This window comes from Scardinius erythrophthalmus (genome assembly GCF_964197995.2).
Source record: "Scardinius erythrophthalmus genome assembly, chromosome: 16".
In the NCBI taxonomy this organism is placed as follows: Eukaryota; Metazoa; Chordata; class Actinopteri; order Cypriniformes; family Leuciscidae; genus Scardinius; species Scardinius erythrophthalmus.
In genome coordinates, this window is record NC_138236.1 from 14,162,049 (window position 1) to 14,177,940 (window position 15,892).

At 37.6% G+C, this 15,892-nt stretch overlaps 1 protein-coding gene across 13 annotated transcripts; it reads left to right on the forward strand.

Annotated features, from left to right (window-relative positions):
* The first annotated feature begins 795 nt into the window (after positions 1–795).
* Positions 796–15,679, forward strand: phf20l1 (PHD finger protein 20 like 1). Of its 13 annotated transcripts, XM_081388694.1 has the most exons (25): positions 867–944; positions 1,060–1,146; positions 1,911–2,056; positions 2,555–2,723; positions 2,954–3,049; positions 4,004–4,088; positions 4,350–4,438; positions 4,934–5,126; positions 5,328–5,627; positions 6,156–6,220; positions 6,306–6,531; positions 6,651–6,785; positions 7,348–7,542; positions 7,751–7,810; positions 7,912–8,202; positions 8,316–8,498; positions 8,597–8,653; positions 8,737–8,838; positions 9,066–9,206; positions 9,398–9,582; positions 9,758–9,857; positions 11,766–11,961; positions 12,290–12,533; positions 12,625–12,790; positions 14,325–15,679. In XM_081388694.1, the coding sequence occupies exons 3-25, from the start codon at positions 1,974–1,976 to the stop codon at positions 14,465–14,467; spliced, it is 3,504 nt and encodes a 1,167-aa protein (XP_081244820.1). In that variant the 5' UTR covers positions 867–944; positions 1,060–1,146; positions 1,911–1,973; the 3' UTR covers positions 14,468–15,679. The 13 variants fall into 13 exon arrangements, with proteins under 13 accessions (XP_081244817.1, XP_081244810.1, XP_081244818.1 ...); XM_081388691.1 differs by lacking the exon at positions 1,060–1,146 and having other exon boundaries at positions 796–944; positions 4,931–5,126; positions 5,331–5,627; XM_081388684.1 differs by lacking the exon at positions 1,060–1,146 and having other exon boundaries at positions 841–944; positions 4,931–5,126.
* The last annotated feature ends 213 nt before the right edge of the window (positions 15,680–15,892 follow it).

Consider the following 15,892-nt stretch of genomic DNA (forward strand, 5'->3'; position numbering starts at 1 on the left):
GTGAAGAAGTCTAAAATGTACATCTAACTCATGCAATTACTGAATAATAACCCCATGAATTACATAATATTTTAAAATAATTAAATAATTATTACATATTAAAATATAAATGTCCCAATTCTAACCCTATATATATATTTTTTTTACTCCACAAATCTAAAAACATTAATGTGTCCACAAAACCCTTATTAGAAAATAGACTAAAAAACGTTTGGTATTACAAATAGCTACGTCATAGCAGGTAAGGTCACTATTTTCCAGAGACACAAAAATCAATTAACCTCAAAACTGTTTCGACTGTCTAAATCTCATGATGATATTAAGATTAAATTGCAAAATTTAGAAGAGCACCATTCATTAATATCAAGAGAGAAAAAATAAGGTGGGGGATGGGTGTTAATCTTATCCTATCTTATCCTATAATGTATTATCACCAAACAACACAAAAGCAAAAAGAGAGCATAAAGAATACAGACATGAAGAAGACTGACAAAGAAAACTGTTTTTGTTTCAACACAACTGGATTTTCCAAAGAAAGACAGCTATGAGTGTGTTTAACACTGGAATAATTTGAACAGTTGCAGGATTGGGCAAAATTCAGAGTTCAAAATGTTCTCCCTTTCAATTCATGTGAATACTTTGATGAAAAGAAAACGCAGCAGTCACAACAACAGAAGATCTAACACACGCACCCAAACAAAAACATTTGACACTACAACAGAGGTGGTCGATTTAGTACGGTTCTGCCTCTTTAAATACAAAACAAACAAAACACAAAGCGTCTGAATATCGGTCACGTGTTAGTCTGCGGTGCGCGTGCCTTCAGGCATTTTGTGCGTCGCGTGCGTGCGCGCCCACGTCCAGTTTGGGTAAAAGTAACTGAGCTTGAATGATCACAATACACCATAGGAATTAATTGCTATTCTCTCAATGAATTTGCTAAGGTAAATCTATATGTCACACGTATAGCGGATACCAGAAAGCAACTGTCACTCTTCGAGTTGGTTTAACAAAGATGAAAACTGGCCTGTCATTTTTTTTCTCTTTTTTTGCACATAGTTTTATCCCCTCGGAACGGTTTAGCTAGTCAGCTGGTACAGCATTAGCTGTTTGGCTAGTTCTGCTGTGCTAACTGGACAATGAGAGGTTTGACTTGAAGTTTCATCTTTGAAATATTGAACTGTAATATTTATGCTCAAGAGTTTTGTAGTTCTTTAAGGAGAAAACTTGACAATTATATTCAGGCAGCATAAAATTTGAGAAGAAGCTCGTTAGCCAATACCTAGCATTAGCGAGCTATGATAATCCAGGTAAAAGAGTCATTTACCCTCTTATTTTATTCAGTCCCCCCCACACTTTTATATTTGTATCTAGGTATGTTAGAGAGTTCCGTTTTCCATATAGGGTAGCCTTTTTTTTTTTTTTACTTAGCGATTTAATTTGTGCGCTAGGCAGTCATAAGTGGAGTGTAGTAGTGTAGTAGCTGAATAGCTCAATAAGCTACTGTGCAGCCAGAAAAAACTTTGATTATATATATTTGCTTGGTTTCTGTTGTTTGCATGTGATGCTATTTCGTGACACGTTAAGTGTGCAAACGTTTGGAAAATATCCCTGATATGATTGTATCAGAATACAGTAGGGCAATCAAAGGCCTGGTTTAGGGTACATTTTTCCAGCTGGTAAAATAGTTGAGCATATTTTCTTTAATCAGCTTACGTGAAACCGTGCAGTTTATTGATAAATCTACAAATACTACTGATGCAAATGCAATGCATGATTTAGGAGTGAAAGATTTGTCTTTTTTATTTAAAGTTAGTATAAAGAATGTCAAATGTCAAGCATTTGTTCATGCAATATAGTTCAGCTGATTTATGTACATAGACTCATAGATAATTTCTTTACATTCACAGGTCCGTCCACAGGACGAAAGAGCATTTGTGTCTTGAGGAAGATCTGGTAAGAGTACACTCAAAATGAGCAAGAAACCTCCAAATCGACCAGGGATCTCTTATGAGGTTGGTGCCAGGGTTGAGGCCCAGGACTACCTGCAAAAATGGTATGAATTCATTTAGCTTTTCAAACTGGGGTCTGGGAACTTGCAGATGGCTGAGATAAATAAAATAAATGAATGAATAATAATTAAAATAAGTAAATTCATTATTTAAAAAATAAATAGCTCTAAATGTCTAGAACTAAACTAAATAGAAGTAATATTAACAAAATATTTTCCAAATTATATTTTTACACATTTATAATATAAATGTTTCACAATATAAACCAGGTCTTTATACAATAAACTATATTCGTATGGGTTCAATGGGGGCATCTAAAAGATTAAAACCCCCTGTGTAAGAGCAGTGTTACGTTTTTAAAATACGATTCATATTTTTGTCATTTAATACCAATAAGAGTATTAAAAATGTCTTTGTTTATTTCCATTTTCAAGAGTACTTGAATGGACCGTTATTAAAGCTTTAGTTATTTACAGTGCTTTTTGTTGTTCTTCAAGTTATCTATCAATGATCTGATCTTTTTTTAAATGCTGTCTCCGCAGGTACCCTTCACGTATCGAGAAGATTGATTATGATGAGGGAAAGATGCTTGTGCATTTTGACCGTTGGAGCCATAGGTACGACGAATGGATTCTCTGGGACAGCAACAGACTTCGGCCATTAGAGAGACCGGCACTCCGCAAAGAGGGTCTCAAAGAAGAGGAGGTGTCTGTATGTTTGCAGTACTTCCTATTGTCAGATATGTTTATGGTCTGAACTGTCTAGGATGACTTGGCAAGCATGAGAAATGCAGGGTCCTTTGTGGGCTGTTAGAGTATGTCTTCATAGTGCCAAATGAAGTTTTTCAGCTGCTAAACTTAACATTATTGAAGTTTTCAGCCACTCATTTGTTAATGAGATGAGTGATTGATTAATTCTTGTCTTACAAACATTTCTGCCAGGAGAGTTTCAGCGAGATGAGAGCATCTCGCCTTCGTGAGCTTCCTGGAAGTACAGAGAGCACAGAGGACCAAAAAGACTTACCTCAGCAGAGACAAGTACATACCTCAATTGCCCATCTACCTTGATCTGGCTCTCTCAACTGCTTGTCCCATCATTGTTTGGGTTTTTCCTCCATCTACATAGCCAAAACCTTTTAATGTTTTGTTGGGCCACAAACAATCATCCATTTAAAAAAAATAAACAGGCCTTTGTGACTTATATTTAAAGAGGTGTTGTTACACTTACACTACTGTTCAAAAGTTTGGGGTCAGTAAGATTTTGTAAAGTGAAATAAGTCTCTTGCTGAGGCTGCATTTATTTGATTAAAATACAGTAAAAACGGTTATACTTTGAAATTGAATTGCCATTTAAAATATCTGTTTTCCATTTAACATATTTTGAAATGTAATTGATTCCTGTGCTGAATTTTTAGCAGCCATTACTCCAGTCTTCGGTGTCACATGATTGTTCAGTAATATTTCTACTATGCTGATTCAGTGTTCAATTAGATTGTCTTATTTTTATGTTGACAACCTATGTGCTTCATAATATATATTTTTGGAAACCCTTTTTAGGATTCTTTGATGAATAGAATAGAAAATAACAGATTTTTTTTTGTAACAACATAAAAAAACTTACTCACCCCAAACTTTTGAATGGTGTTTTTTTTTTCTATTGAAAGCGTTCCTTTCTGATGTATAGACGTAAAAAAAAAAATTAGAGCTAGAATTATAATTAAGAATGTTTAAATACAGTTGAAGCTTCTTTGGTTTTCTTGAATTTAATTTTCACTAGTATCTGTGTGGTTGCTTAACTACTGTTATCAGCTTGCCAGGTATTACATGAAATAATCAGAGGTTTTCTGTGTGTCCATCACAGTTTGTTCTGCTCTAACCATTCACTTTTATGACCACAGCACATCCCATATCTTCAATACAGGCTTGGCTGAATTTATCTTGGTGTGTTGACTAATTAATTGCATGTTTATTCTGTTTTTGTTTCATCTTTAGGAATTGAGAGATGGTGAGGAGGTGCTTGCCCGGTGGACAGATTGCCGCTACTACCCTGCCAAGATTGAAAGTATCAACAAGGAAGGTAAGGTCATCTTGCTGGCCCTTCTAGGCAGAAACATACTTCTTCTGTCAGTATGCAATACAAAAAGGTGTTAAATTTGATTTAATGGTTTTCAAATTATTGGGAAAAGTGTTCTCAAATGCTACAGTATTTTGAAAAGCATAGGATTTATCTGAATGCCTACACAGTAATGCCTTCACACAATAATGTTTATTTGAATCAAATCGAAAGACTCCGATGTATAAAAAGGCACTGATTTGCTGTTATTTTTTCGTACTTTAGGCACTTACACTGTACAGTTTTATGATGGAGTCATTCGCTGTGTAAAAAGAATCCATATCAAGTCCATGCCAGAAGATGCAAAAGGACAAGTAAGTTTATTAAAGTGATTTCACAGAGAGTCCTCATCAGTTCTGTTTAATTAACAAATAGGTTCTCCTGAAGTTTAATAGATGGTTTTGGACATGCGTTGCTACACTGCTAGATAACTGTTGTATGACCTATGACAATCAATTCTAAGCATGATGCTTTATAGTTAATTGTATATTTTAGTGTGGCCATCTATAGTATTGTCCTTGACCTCTTCCTCTCTTTCAGAAGGTAAAATGCATGATGTCAATCGTGAATAATATTTGAAGACAAGCAGCTGGTCTACACAGCTTACAGTTGCATCTTTGTGCCAGTCAGGCAGCTCAGGGATGCCAGATCACTTTATTCTACCTCCTCAGTTAACTTTACTACATTATTAATGCTTAAAAAGCTTTTTTTGTTTTTTATTTTTTTTTACGTTTGCCATGACAAGAAGTATATTTGTGACCTGACCATGTCAGATGTGACTGATAGTGTATTGGTTTGTGTTCAAGCAGGACTGGATCGCTCTGGTGAAGGCTGCCTCAGCTGCAGCCAAGAATAAAGGAGGGAACAGACCACGTACCAGTGCCAACAGCAACAAGGACCGAGAGGACAGGAGAGAACAACGGTCGGATGAAGAGCTTGATGATGATGATGACGATGATGATGACGACGACGATGATGATGATAGTGAATCAGAGAAACTTGGTATGTGATTTGTTAGGACTTGTCTTGCCTAATGAATTGTAGTTTCTAGACATTTATGGTGAAGTTATTGCCTACTGATCTGTTTTCACTTACATATCTTTCATAAACCTTTTTCATTTGGTTGGAGCCTGATCTTAAATCAACACTTTGTTCATTTTGAGCAGCAACATCAACCATATGTCTATTTCCTTGTTTGCACAGCAGACTTGGACTCAGAAGAGGAGGACAGTAAGCCGGCTATTGAGGAGGACAGTAAGCTGGGTACTGAGGAGGACAGCAAGCCAGCTATTGAGGAGGACAGCAAGCCAGCTATTGAGGAGGACAGCAAGCCAGCTATTGAGGAGGACAGCAAGCCAGCTATTGAAGAGGACAGTAAGCCGTCTATTGAGGAGGACAGTAAGCCGGCTGCTGAGGAGCTTGAATCAGCTACAGCAAAGAGGAGGAGCAAAAGACAAGGCAGCTCGTGTGGCAGTAAAAGGACTCGTCTCAGCAAAGGGACAGGTAAACATTAGCAAAGAGTAACAACCCACAACAAGGCTTAGTTTCCAGAGTTTATGACAAGAAATAGTTTCTAGCTAATATCTGAACATGCAGTCAACCCTATAGAGCAGGGGTCTGCAACCTATGGCACGCGTGCAAATGTGTAATCTCTGACACTTGGGCAAAAGCATGAGAGGTGTATGTATTTAATTTAAAGTACCTTGCACCTGCATACAGATCTACATTTTGAGCTAATCATTCCTCATAGTAACACAGCTTGTTTAAGTTAGGAGCTATATATACTATTAAAGTGTGATGATAAACTGCGCAAGTCAACAAAAGTGTGCAGATCAAGCATGTATCAACAAGTTAAGTTCATTTGACTGACAGCTTACAGTTTCTTCTGCTGTTTTTGCTGTGCTTGGCTTTGAGAAAAAAGTTCATGCTACAATCATGGCTTCTATATTTCCTAAATAAACTGTGATACTGATTCAGCAGTGTGTAGTGATTAAGATATTTTAAGTGTGCTTTTCATTTCTAATCATCAAGGATGCGCTGACACTGAGTCTGAATGCAAAGCAGAGTCAAAAGAGTTTCCTGTAACATCACAGCAGGTATAGATAAAACTGACATACTGTTATCAACATGATGATCACTTTAGTACACACACTGTGTCATGTTTACGTCTCCACCCCTCAGAAAGTGTCAGGTGCAGAGGCTAGTCCAGTTGAAGAGAAATCCCTGTCTGTCAGTGCCCAAAGAACCCCAGCATCCCTCTCTAGCCCATCCCTGTGCAAGTCTCGCTCAAGAAGACTTAAACACGACTCGGGAGAGTCCACCTCTAGCAGTCAGAACACAACCGCAGCCCCCGAACCCAGTCCTTCATCCATTTCGACACACACCCTTCCAGACAGCACACACACTGGTGGGTCAGCCAGAGAGCAGTAGTAATTTTTATATATTCAACTGTCAGCAATTATAACAGACTTAATATTTCATAATGTATTGATGATGATGATAATATGCATGTCTGTTTCCGCATAGCCCCTTCCAACTCCCCCCAGAGAAGGAGACGGTCTCAGCGTCTAGCGACAAGCTCTGACCAGGCTTACCCCTCTTCACCACACATGAGGGATTCCATCATTCAACCTCCTCCCCCAGATGGCTCTCAGAAACCTGGTGAGAGACACGAACTATGCAGAGCTTATGGCATAATAAAGCACTAAAAATACAGTTTTCAAAACTTTGGGGTCGGTAAGGTTTTTCAGATGTATTTGAAAGGAGTGTCATGCTCACCAAGGCTGCATTTATTTGATTAAAAAACAGATTTATTTAAAAAAAAAAAAAGAATGTTTTAGAATGTAATTGATTTTTCGGATGGCAAATCTGAATTTTCAGCATCACTACTCCAGTTTTAAGTGTCACATGATCCTTCAGATATCATTCTAATATTCTGATTTGGTGTTTTTTAATGTTAAAAACAGTTGTGCTGCTTAATATTTTTGTGGAAACTGATACATTTTTTATATTATAATTATAATGTCACATTATAAATGTATTTACTGTCACTTTTGATCAATTTAATAGGATCATGTAAATCCTATCAATATAAATAATACTGACCCCAAATTTTAGAGCAAATTTTAAACATGCTGTTTTTCAATTGTGCCACTCTAGAATTGTCTGATATGACATTTGATAATTATCCATGATTGACTTGTTTAAATCTTGCATTTTAAAGCACTCTCTTTTGAAGAAGACAGCAGCACTGCAGTTAAAACAGAAGCTTCTTCACAAAAGCCAGTTTCAGGAAGCCCATCCACAGCTCCTCCCACGGGCAGTGTTCAGTCTCCAATCACTGAGAAGGACAAGATGACAAACATGTTACCCAATAATCAAACAACACTTGAAGGGAACTCGCCTTCTGTAGTGACAGGTTGGTTGGCCATGTAACCATAGCATTAAATGCCTTTATTATGTCCATGAAGCTTTTAAAGGACACTTGGTTTTGTGGATATAGTAAACAGCAAAGTTGACTAACCAGGATATTTAGAAAATATCAACAGTAGATTTTAAATCCTGTAATGCTACTTGGATTTTGTGATATTGAAAAACTATTCATTATCTACTCATTTTGTGTCCAGCTGCAAGTCAGAAAGTTCCTTACAGGACTCCTAAAGCCAACAAACATGCCAGAGAACCAAGTATGAATCATCACCTGCCTTCCACTCACTTCATTCAGATACTGCAATTTAAAACTCTCTCTCTCTCTCTTTTTTAATCTAACTTTCTCCTTCCTCCTTAGTTATAAACAGCAAGAAGTCTGATGACCCCAGTGCTCCCAATGAGTCTCTAATAGACCTGGACCATAATAAATTCAAGTGTAAAGTCCCTGGATGCTCTAAAGCCTTCCGGAAAGCAAAGCTGCTGGACTATCACCTGAAGTACTATCATAACACTGAGAAAGAAATGGACAGCGAGGTCTGCTCACCAGACAGGGTGGGCCGCACCAGGGCCACATCTGCTTCCATGCCTACAAGCACCTTGTCAGATATCCCAGATAACAAGAGACGCAGGACCGTCTCTACTTCTTCCTGTAGGTTCCCTTGTTGTTATTTGTCAGGATCATCAATCAAATGGTTATTAAATTTACAGTTGAACAATAAAACTGAATTAAAGAGAGTTCTGTTCTTTTGTTTTGTGTCCTAGCTCTGTCCTCTCAGGGCTTTATGCTTCAAATGGACAGCGCTGGCTGTGTGAGGCCTCCTAAGTTCTGTAAGAAGAAACGTTCCTCTGCCTCTGTCAGTTCAGACAGTACGGAGGTCTCCCTGCCTCCTCCAACCTTTGATAACCTCCATGACAAGATTCTCAAGAAGGACAAGCACCTGGATGGTGAGCTAATTCAGCAGATTTTAAAGATGATGAATGGAGTTCTTCCTTTTTTCCATTTTCTTTAACTGTGCATCTTATGGATGTTTTTTCTTCTTCAGGGCTTTGTATAAAGACAGAGCGGAAATTCAAACTGGAGGATAAATGTCAGTTGTTTGGTGAGTTTACTGAACTTTTTTCTTATCTCAATTTCACATTCGTAAACCAGTCCTCATATCTCTTATTTCATTCTCTGCTGTAGCGAAAAAGAGGGATAAAGACAGGAGAGACAGGAAAGATAAGGACCTTTTCCGAATTAAACAGAAGAAAAAGAAAAAAAAGAAGAAGAAATCAAAACTGCACTGTAAGTTAAGTTTTGGGTTTGCCTCAGGTTCAGAGGTCTATGTACTTACAAGCTTTACAAATAATTTAACTTTTAAATTAAATTGACTTTTAAAATTCATTAATTTGTGACTTGATTTTTTATAATTTGTCTGAAATTGCCTCATTAGTTCTAGCCATCTTGTTCAGTCCATAACGAGTCGCAGTTATGAAATGAGAGGGTCATATTGTTCTCATCTTTGTGCTAAGGTTACGCAGACCTGGATGAGATGTCATTGTCTTACTTGGAAAGACCGTCTTCCCCACTACATCGTTCTTCCTCTAGTGCCTTCAAGCACAGCACCTTCCAATACCCTCGTGCCATACTGTCTGTTGACCTCACCGGGGAGAGTAAGTCCTCTTATCCATTTGCACCCATTTGTAGCTACTTTCAAATAATGGCTTCATTTCAGTTATAGCTTTCAGCTATTTTTTTGTGTGTTCTGTAATTAAAATAGATAGTATTCAACATGAATCTGATAACAGTGTTTTACTGTGGTGGTGTGGCTTATTTCATGTCATAATTCCTTTTCCTATTTCAGACCTGTCAGACATCGACTTCCTGGAAGACTCAACCACTGAGAGTTTGCTGTTCAGTGGAGATGAGTATAACCAGGATCTAGACTCGATCACTATGGAGGACTTCCAGGATGAGGATGAAGTTGGTGCAGATGAAATTGTTCGCTGCATCTGTGAGATGGATGAAGAAAACGGCTTCATGATTCAGGTAGGATTACTTTTAGCAATTGCTCTTCAATAACTTTTAAATAAGTTTTATTCTGTCTGTCTTAAGTATGCTGAAATGGTTCTGAGTGCCTTTTTGTTGTGTTTGTTCTGAATCTGTTGTAGTGTGTAATTGCACATAATAGTTTCTGGTAATAGGTATATTTTTCTCTGTACAGTGTGAGGAGTGTATGTGCTGGCAGCACAGTGTGTGTATGGGGCTTTTGGAAGATAGCATACCCGATCAATACATCTGTTACATCTGTCGGGACCCACCAGGTAACAACCATGCAACAAAACCACACACATGGGTCAGCAGGGTGTTATAGTTTTATACTGTACTATAGTAACTAACTACAGTTATATAGTTTTGTATTCTGCTTACTACAGATGTCTAATGTCTGTTTCTTGAATGTTAATGTAAATACTAGGGCTGGGTTAAAAATATTGATTTCTCAATTTTAATCGATTCTCAGTAGGGAATGTTTTTTCCACTTGCTCAGGAAGATTCAATTGCACCCTATGATGCCATTTTGAATTTTCAAAAAAACCTACTTTGTCGAACTCCACCAAGGCCGTTGCTCCGATTTTAATGAAAATTAAACCAGATCATCTACAGACCATGCTGACAAAACGTTAAGGAATTCAAGTTGATTCGTCAAACCGTTCTCGAATAATGCGCAAACTAATTAGACGAAGTGCCTGCCAAAATGAATGTGAGGCTATATCTCCGCAACGCTTTAGCGCATTTTGACCAAAATTGGTGTGTTATGACATACCTGACTTGTGGCTACCTGCATAGTATTGGTGCAGTGCCTGGAGGTATGAAAAATGGCTATTTTTGCTCATAACTTCTGAATGCTTTGGCCAATAATCAGAACACATATTTTGGGCGTCGGGCATTTTGAATTTTGTAAAAAAAAAATAATTCTATATTTTACGAGCGCATTGGCATATCGTAACGAAACTCAATATTTGTCTTCGGCACCATGCCCTGACAGTACTCAAAAGGTTTCGGAAATGAAAATGAAATTTCCAAAAATGCTAGTAACTTTTGATTAAATTAGCCTATTGTAATGAAACTGAACTCAATAGGTTCTTAGTGCCGAGAACATAGATACCAATTTTGCCATAGTTGGCCGAACTTCCTGTCCGCCATTTTGTTTTTCTTTAAAAACATACTTTTTTTTAACTCCTCTTAGACTGTTTTTCTGATTTTCACCAAATTCAAGTCAGATCATCTTTAGACTGTGCCGACAAAAAGCTATGGATTTCGTGTCGATAGGTGAAACCGTTTTCATAAACCACATCAACAAAGTTGGGGCATGGTGCCAAAAATGACTGTTTTATCTCTTCTCTGCAATGCTTTGGCATATTGAAACCGAACTATTGAAACCGAACTTTGTATTCATCGTCACCCTACTCCAGTGGTTCTCAATTCCAGTCCTCGTGACCCACTGCTCTGCACATTTTGTATGTCTCCCTTATTTAACACACCTGAACCAGATCATCAGCTCATTAGGAGAGACTCCATGAACTGAACTGAACTGAGTGTGTCAGATAAGAGAGACATACAAAATGTGCAGAGCAGTGGGTCACGAGGACTGGAATTGAGAACCACTGCCCTACTCTGACCACACCACATCAAATTCGTAACAGCGCCACCTATTGATTGAAAGTGATAAACCTTTAAATCACATTACTAGTGATTGTATTTGATTTTAAGCCATTTTGCCTAGCCTTTTAATTGCTCGTTGTTGCAGCTGGTCTGATGCTCCCAGACATGCAGTCATGACTTGTCGTTTCTGCTTTGTGCTTGGCCTGTTAATTGCTGCATGCAGCTATATTTTGAACTGTTATCGATTCTTAAATCCCAAGCATCAATTTTGCAGCACGCCTCCCATCCAGTAACTCGCAATAAGCTTTGTGCTTTGTTACTGTCTGCTTTTAAAATCTGTCAATTTTAATATGATATTCAAGCAGTAAATACCAATTTGGTGCTCTTTAATGTGGCATGCCAGAACACAGATGTTTATCCAAAGGAATCAATATTGAATCGAATTGAATTGAATTGAAAGCTTGAGTTTCTAAATTCAATTGAATCATGAAAGTTGTCAATACCCAGCCCTAGGAAATATAAAACTGAAGTCACTCCAGAGTTGTCACTGAAATGTTTACTTTTCTCAGGTCAGAGGTGGAGTGCTAAATACCGTCATGATAAAGACTGGCTCCAAAAGGGCCACATGTATGGCCTGTCCTTCCTCTCAGAAAACTACTCGCATCAGAACGCCAAGAAAATTGTGTCCACTCACCAGCTGCTGGCTGATGTTTACAGTGTTAAAAACCTGCTTAATGGCCTTCAGCTGAAGATGGATATATTACAGTAAGAGCCACTTTGCCTTCCCAGAAGCCTACCAACATCTTTAAATTAGGTGACATTGTGGAAATAAACTCCACAATAGTGTTTAATTACCATAATAATGATCTAAAGGAATTGCTGGAAAAGATGGATTGGTTGTGTTTTGAAGTTTCAGTAACAGCTCAAACAGACATTTTAGTCCGGGACTAAGCCTGGTCTGTGAAACCGGAAGAGAAATGTTAAAAAAATTTAGGCCTGTTTTTCTAGTGTTGTCAGGCTTTAAGTTGATCTGATATACAACTGTAGAAGAAAAGATGTGGGAACAATAATACGCTTATCACATTTTTTTCAGGAACAAGCATAACCCAAGTTTGCACTTGTGGGCCCGGTCTTGGGTGAACTCTGATGAGGACCAGCCTATGGGTGGGGTCCCTGACTGCCTACATTTCAAAGAGCTCCTCAACCAGAACTCAAACCCTGAAACTTATATTACCAGCGAGCACAGCTACCAGAAACCTTCCGGTACAGGCCTCGAACACGCAAGGGACGAACAGGGGATACATACAGCCTCTCAGTTTAACCTAAAGGAAGAAGAGGTAACAAAGAACATTAAAAACTCAGATCTGGTTCAAGGCAGGTGAAAGGATACAGACTTTGAAATCAATGCTGTGTTTATGGTTTGTGTAGGTGAGCAGTGCCATTGCTCTGTCCGGCTGTGTGAATGACAGCAGCCTGGGCTCCATGGAACAGGCCAGGAACTGCCTGCAGTGGCAGATGAACCTGCTTACACACATAGAGGACATTCAGAACCAGCTGTCTGGCCGCATGGACCTCATTGAGAAAGAGCTTGATGGTAAGGGGGAGAAATATGGGAAATGTCATTGAGTCAACACATAATCAGGGTTTTGAATTTGTTTCTGCGGTTTCGCCGTAGATTGCCACCATGAGCTTATTTAGCTTACATATTTGGGTCTTAAGTTTCGTGCTCATGAGCACAGTAGTGATGGCTGATGATTTAGCCTTCGTGAAGATTTAACCAGCAACTTTTGACTACCTTGAGTCCTAACCACTAAACTACTATCAATGAAAATGGCATCATCTCAGAAAGCCTACATGTTTAAAGGGGTCATATAATGCTGCTATTTTCAATAAGTTCATTATTTTATTTATTGGAGCGATGCACCTAATATATATATATATGAAGACAGTTAACTTTAGAGACATATTCATATAAATCCCCCCCCCCCCCAATTTGAATATTTATATTTTTCTTCCTATATTTCGAGTGTTGTGTACGGTGAGCTTGCTGTGCCTGGTGCAGTATTTGCTCTGCTGTGTTTTCTTCTTTGCGTCCATCTTTAGCATGACCCGTCTCAAACTGCTCAGTAGTCTTTGTATATGGCTGGCATTGTACTTCACAGTACACTTCTCTGTAAAATGTGTACAGTGAGAACTTTCTGTGCACAGAAAACTTTTGGGTTGAACTGCTCATGAACAGGTTTCTAAATAAATCGAAACCTCTGATTCCTAATTTCATCCATTATCAGAAGGCCAAACACAGCAGTTTTGCTTTCGCATTCTAACACACATTGTCTCCGCGACATGACGACAACACTAACATTTACTGAAGTGTCACTCTTTCTTTGTATATGCCTTTGGGGTGAGCTATATATTGTTATATATATTATGCTAATATTTCACATTGTGACAGACGTTTGAGGAAGTAATATCTGGACTTTGATCTGGAGCAGTGTTTTCTGTTATATAGAATAAAATCCCTTTGTAGGAGACTAAGTGTTTTAACTTTTTCCAGATCATATACATGCACAAATAGATACATTACACACTAAAAGAAACATTACACACTAAAAGCAAAAGAAAACATTACAAGGCATCATATGACCCTTTTAACTGCTCTGAGGACTAGAGGTTGACCAATTCATAATTTTTGCTACTTTCAACATGAATAACAGTGTCTGTAATAATTTGAAAATTGAAAAAATGTCATGGTAATTTTAGCCTTATTTATAGTTGAAAGTCCCAAGTTTGCACTGAATTTTTGTTTTTTTATTTCCTATTGTTTTGGGGTGTGTTTTTATTTTATTTTTAGTGGATTTTATATTTAAGTTATTTTTTTATTTTTAGTTGTGCAATAAACTGCACCTGATATTTCATGCCTGATGAAATACTAAGGAAATCTAATACATTACATTTTTTAAACGTCATTTACATAATCTAATATAAAACATTAATTTTCAAAAGAGATCAGTGGTGAAATGACTGACAGCCAGAAAAATTACCCAAAAAGCAGCTCTTTGAGACACCTTTTTAGGGTGTTTTTGATATTTTGTTAAGGTTTCATTCTCTTTCTCCCTGTCTGTGTGAAGTGCTGGAGAGTTGGTTGGACTTCACAGGTGAATTGGAGCCCCCCGATCCCCTGGCCAGACTCCCACAGCTTAAGTGCCGCATCAAACAGCTTCTGACGGACCTGGGAAAAGTGCAGCAGATGAGCACCCTCTGCTCTGTGTGATACACACATTATAGTGTGTTTTGAGCTTCTAACACCATAACCGTTTCTTCGCACACAACTCTACTACTGGAGAAGGTGTATTCAACACTGTTCAGTAGATGCACTCTCTGTGAAGTAAATTGTTGGCCATCTTCAAGTGTAAGATAAAGAACATGCACACTTAATGTGTGAAACAGGAACATGTCAGTGTATTTGTGCTGAGTCTAAACCACATATCTGCTTAAAGATGTTGTTCTCCAAAATAGGAAGAGATCACTATAGCAGAATAATTCTTTCACATGTTAACAGAAGGGAACATTATCTTAAAAAAACAACAAAAAAACTGAAGAGGTCACAACACCACACAGATTTAAGTTTTAGCCTTTTTTGCATAAGTTAGACTACAAAAGTAAATTTCAACTCTATTGCCACTCTGTTGAGGTGAGATTTCTTAAGGAAATATGAACTTGACTCAAGTGGGTCACTGATAGCAGACTGTTTAAGAGTTCATTAGCGTTTGATGTAAAAAATGAAATAAAAATCAGAACATAAAGGTTTTCGCCACTTAAAAAGTCACTTTGAAGTGCCAAGAAAACACCACAGTGATCTGGTTGCTCAGAAACGCACAGTTCAGAATTTTCACGTTTTTGAAATGAATGTTGCATTTTAGGCCAGGATTGGGTTTAGCGGTCTGATACACTGGCACTAAAGGTTCACAATGCCAACAAATTCATTAGAACAACACTTGGATAGTTTTCTTAAAACAACTCGTCTAATACTTTAGCATGTTTCTCTGCAGTCTTAATGGATGCTGTAGTGATTCACAAGAAAACAAGCTAATCTAAACGTGGATGTCCAGAGATGGGTGACTTTTCTTACTAACGCCCGTTTATCATGTTGATACTTTGAGAATATCTACCGTGAAGTAAGCTAATCCTGAGATGGATGTAAATGCATAGAATTAAATCCATTTAGTTCATTTTTGTTTTTGTTTTTGAAAAATGTAAAATACAGTTTTTATAACTGTAAAGAAAAAACTAAGGCATAAAAGGATGATACTTGAAAATGCCAGTTTAATCTCAATTTCTATTAATCTGTACAAAGAGTGTTTTAGAACTTAGATTTAAAACTTGAAGTTTCTTTTGATGAAAATACCAGCTGTACATTTAAAGAGTTTATTTAAAGACCCGATGTAATTATCTGTATGTACAACTTCATTAAAAAAATATTCTCAATTTTTTGTGTATCTTGATTCAAGATAAGTTTACTCTGCCTTATAAACCGTCTGTATCGTGTGTGAATTTGAGTTCTTTAAAAGAGTATTTTCTTTTTTGTTTAAATATGAAGGCAACAACATAAGAGAGGTAACAACGCACAGCTCTGTTGGAAGTGGTTTTCAGAAGACTGATGAAGCTGTTTCTCCTTAAAGAAGCACTCTCAAAAGTT

Bases quoted from the DNA above. Each gene is read 5' to 3' on its own strand.
- phf20l1 (XM_081388684.1), top strand. From the start codon at position 1,974: ATGAGCAAGAAACCTCCAAATCGACCAGGGATCTCTTATGAGGTTGGT. The intron at 2,057-2,554 runs GTATGAATTCAT...CTGTCTCCGCAG, and splicing joins CAGGACTACCTGCAAAAATG to GTACCCTTCACGTATCGAGA. The intron at 8,839-9,065 runs GTAAGTTAAGTT...CTTTGTGCTAAG, and splicing joins GAAGAAATCAAAACTGCACT to GTTACGCAGACCTGGATGAG.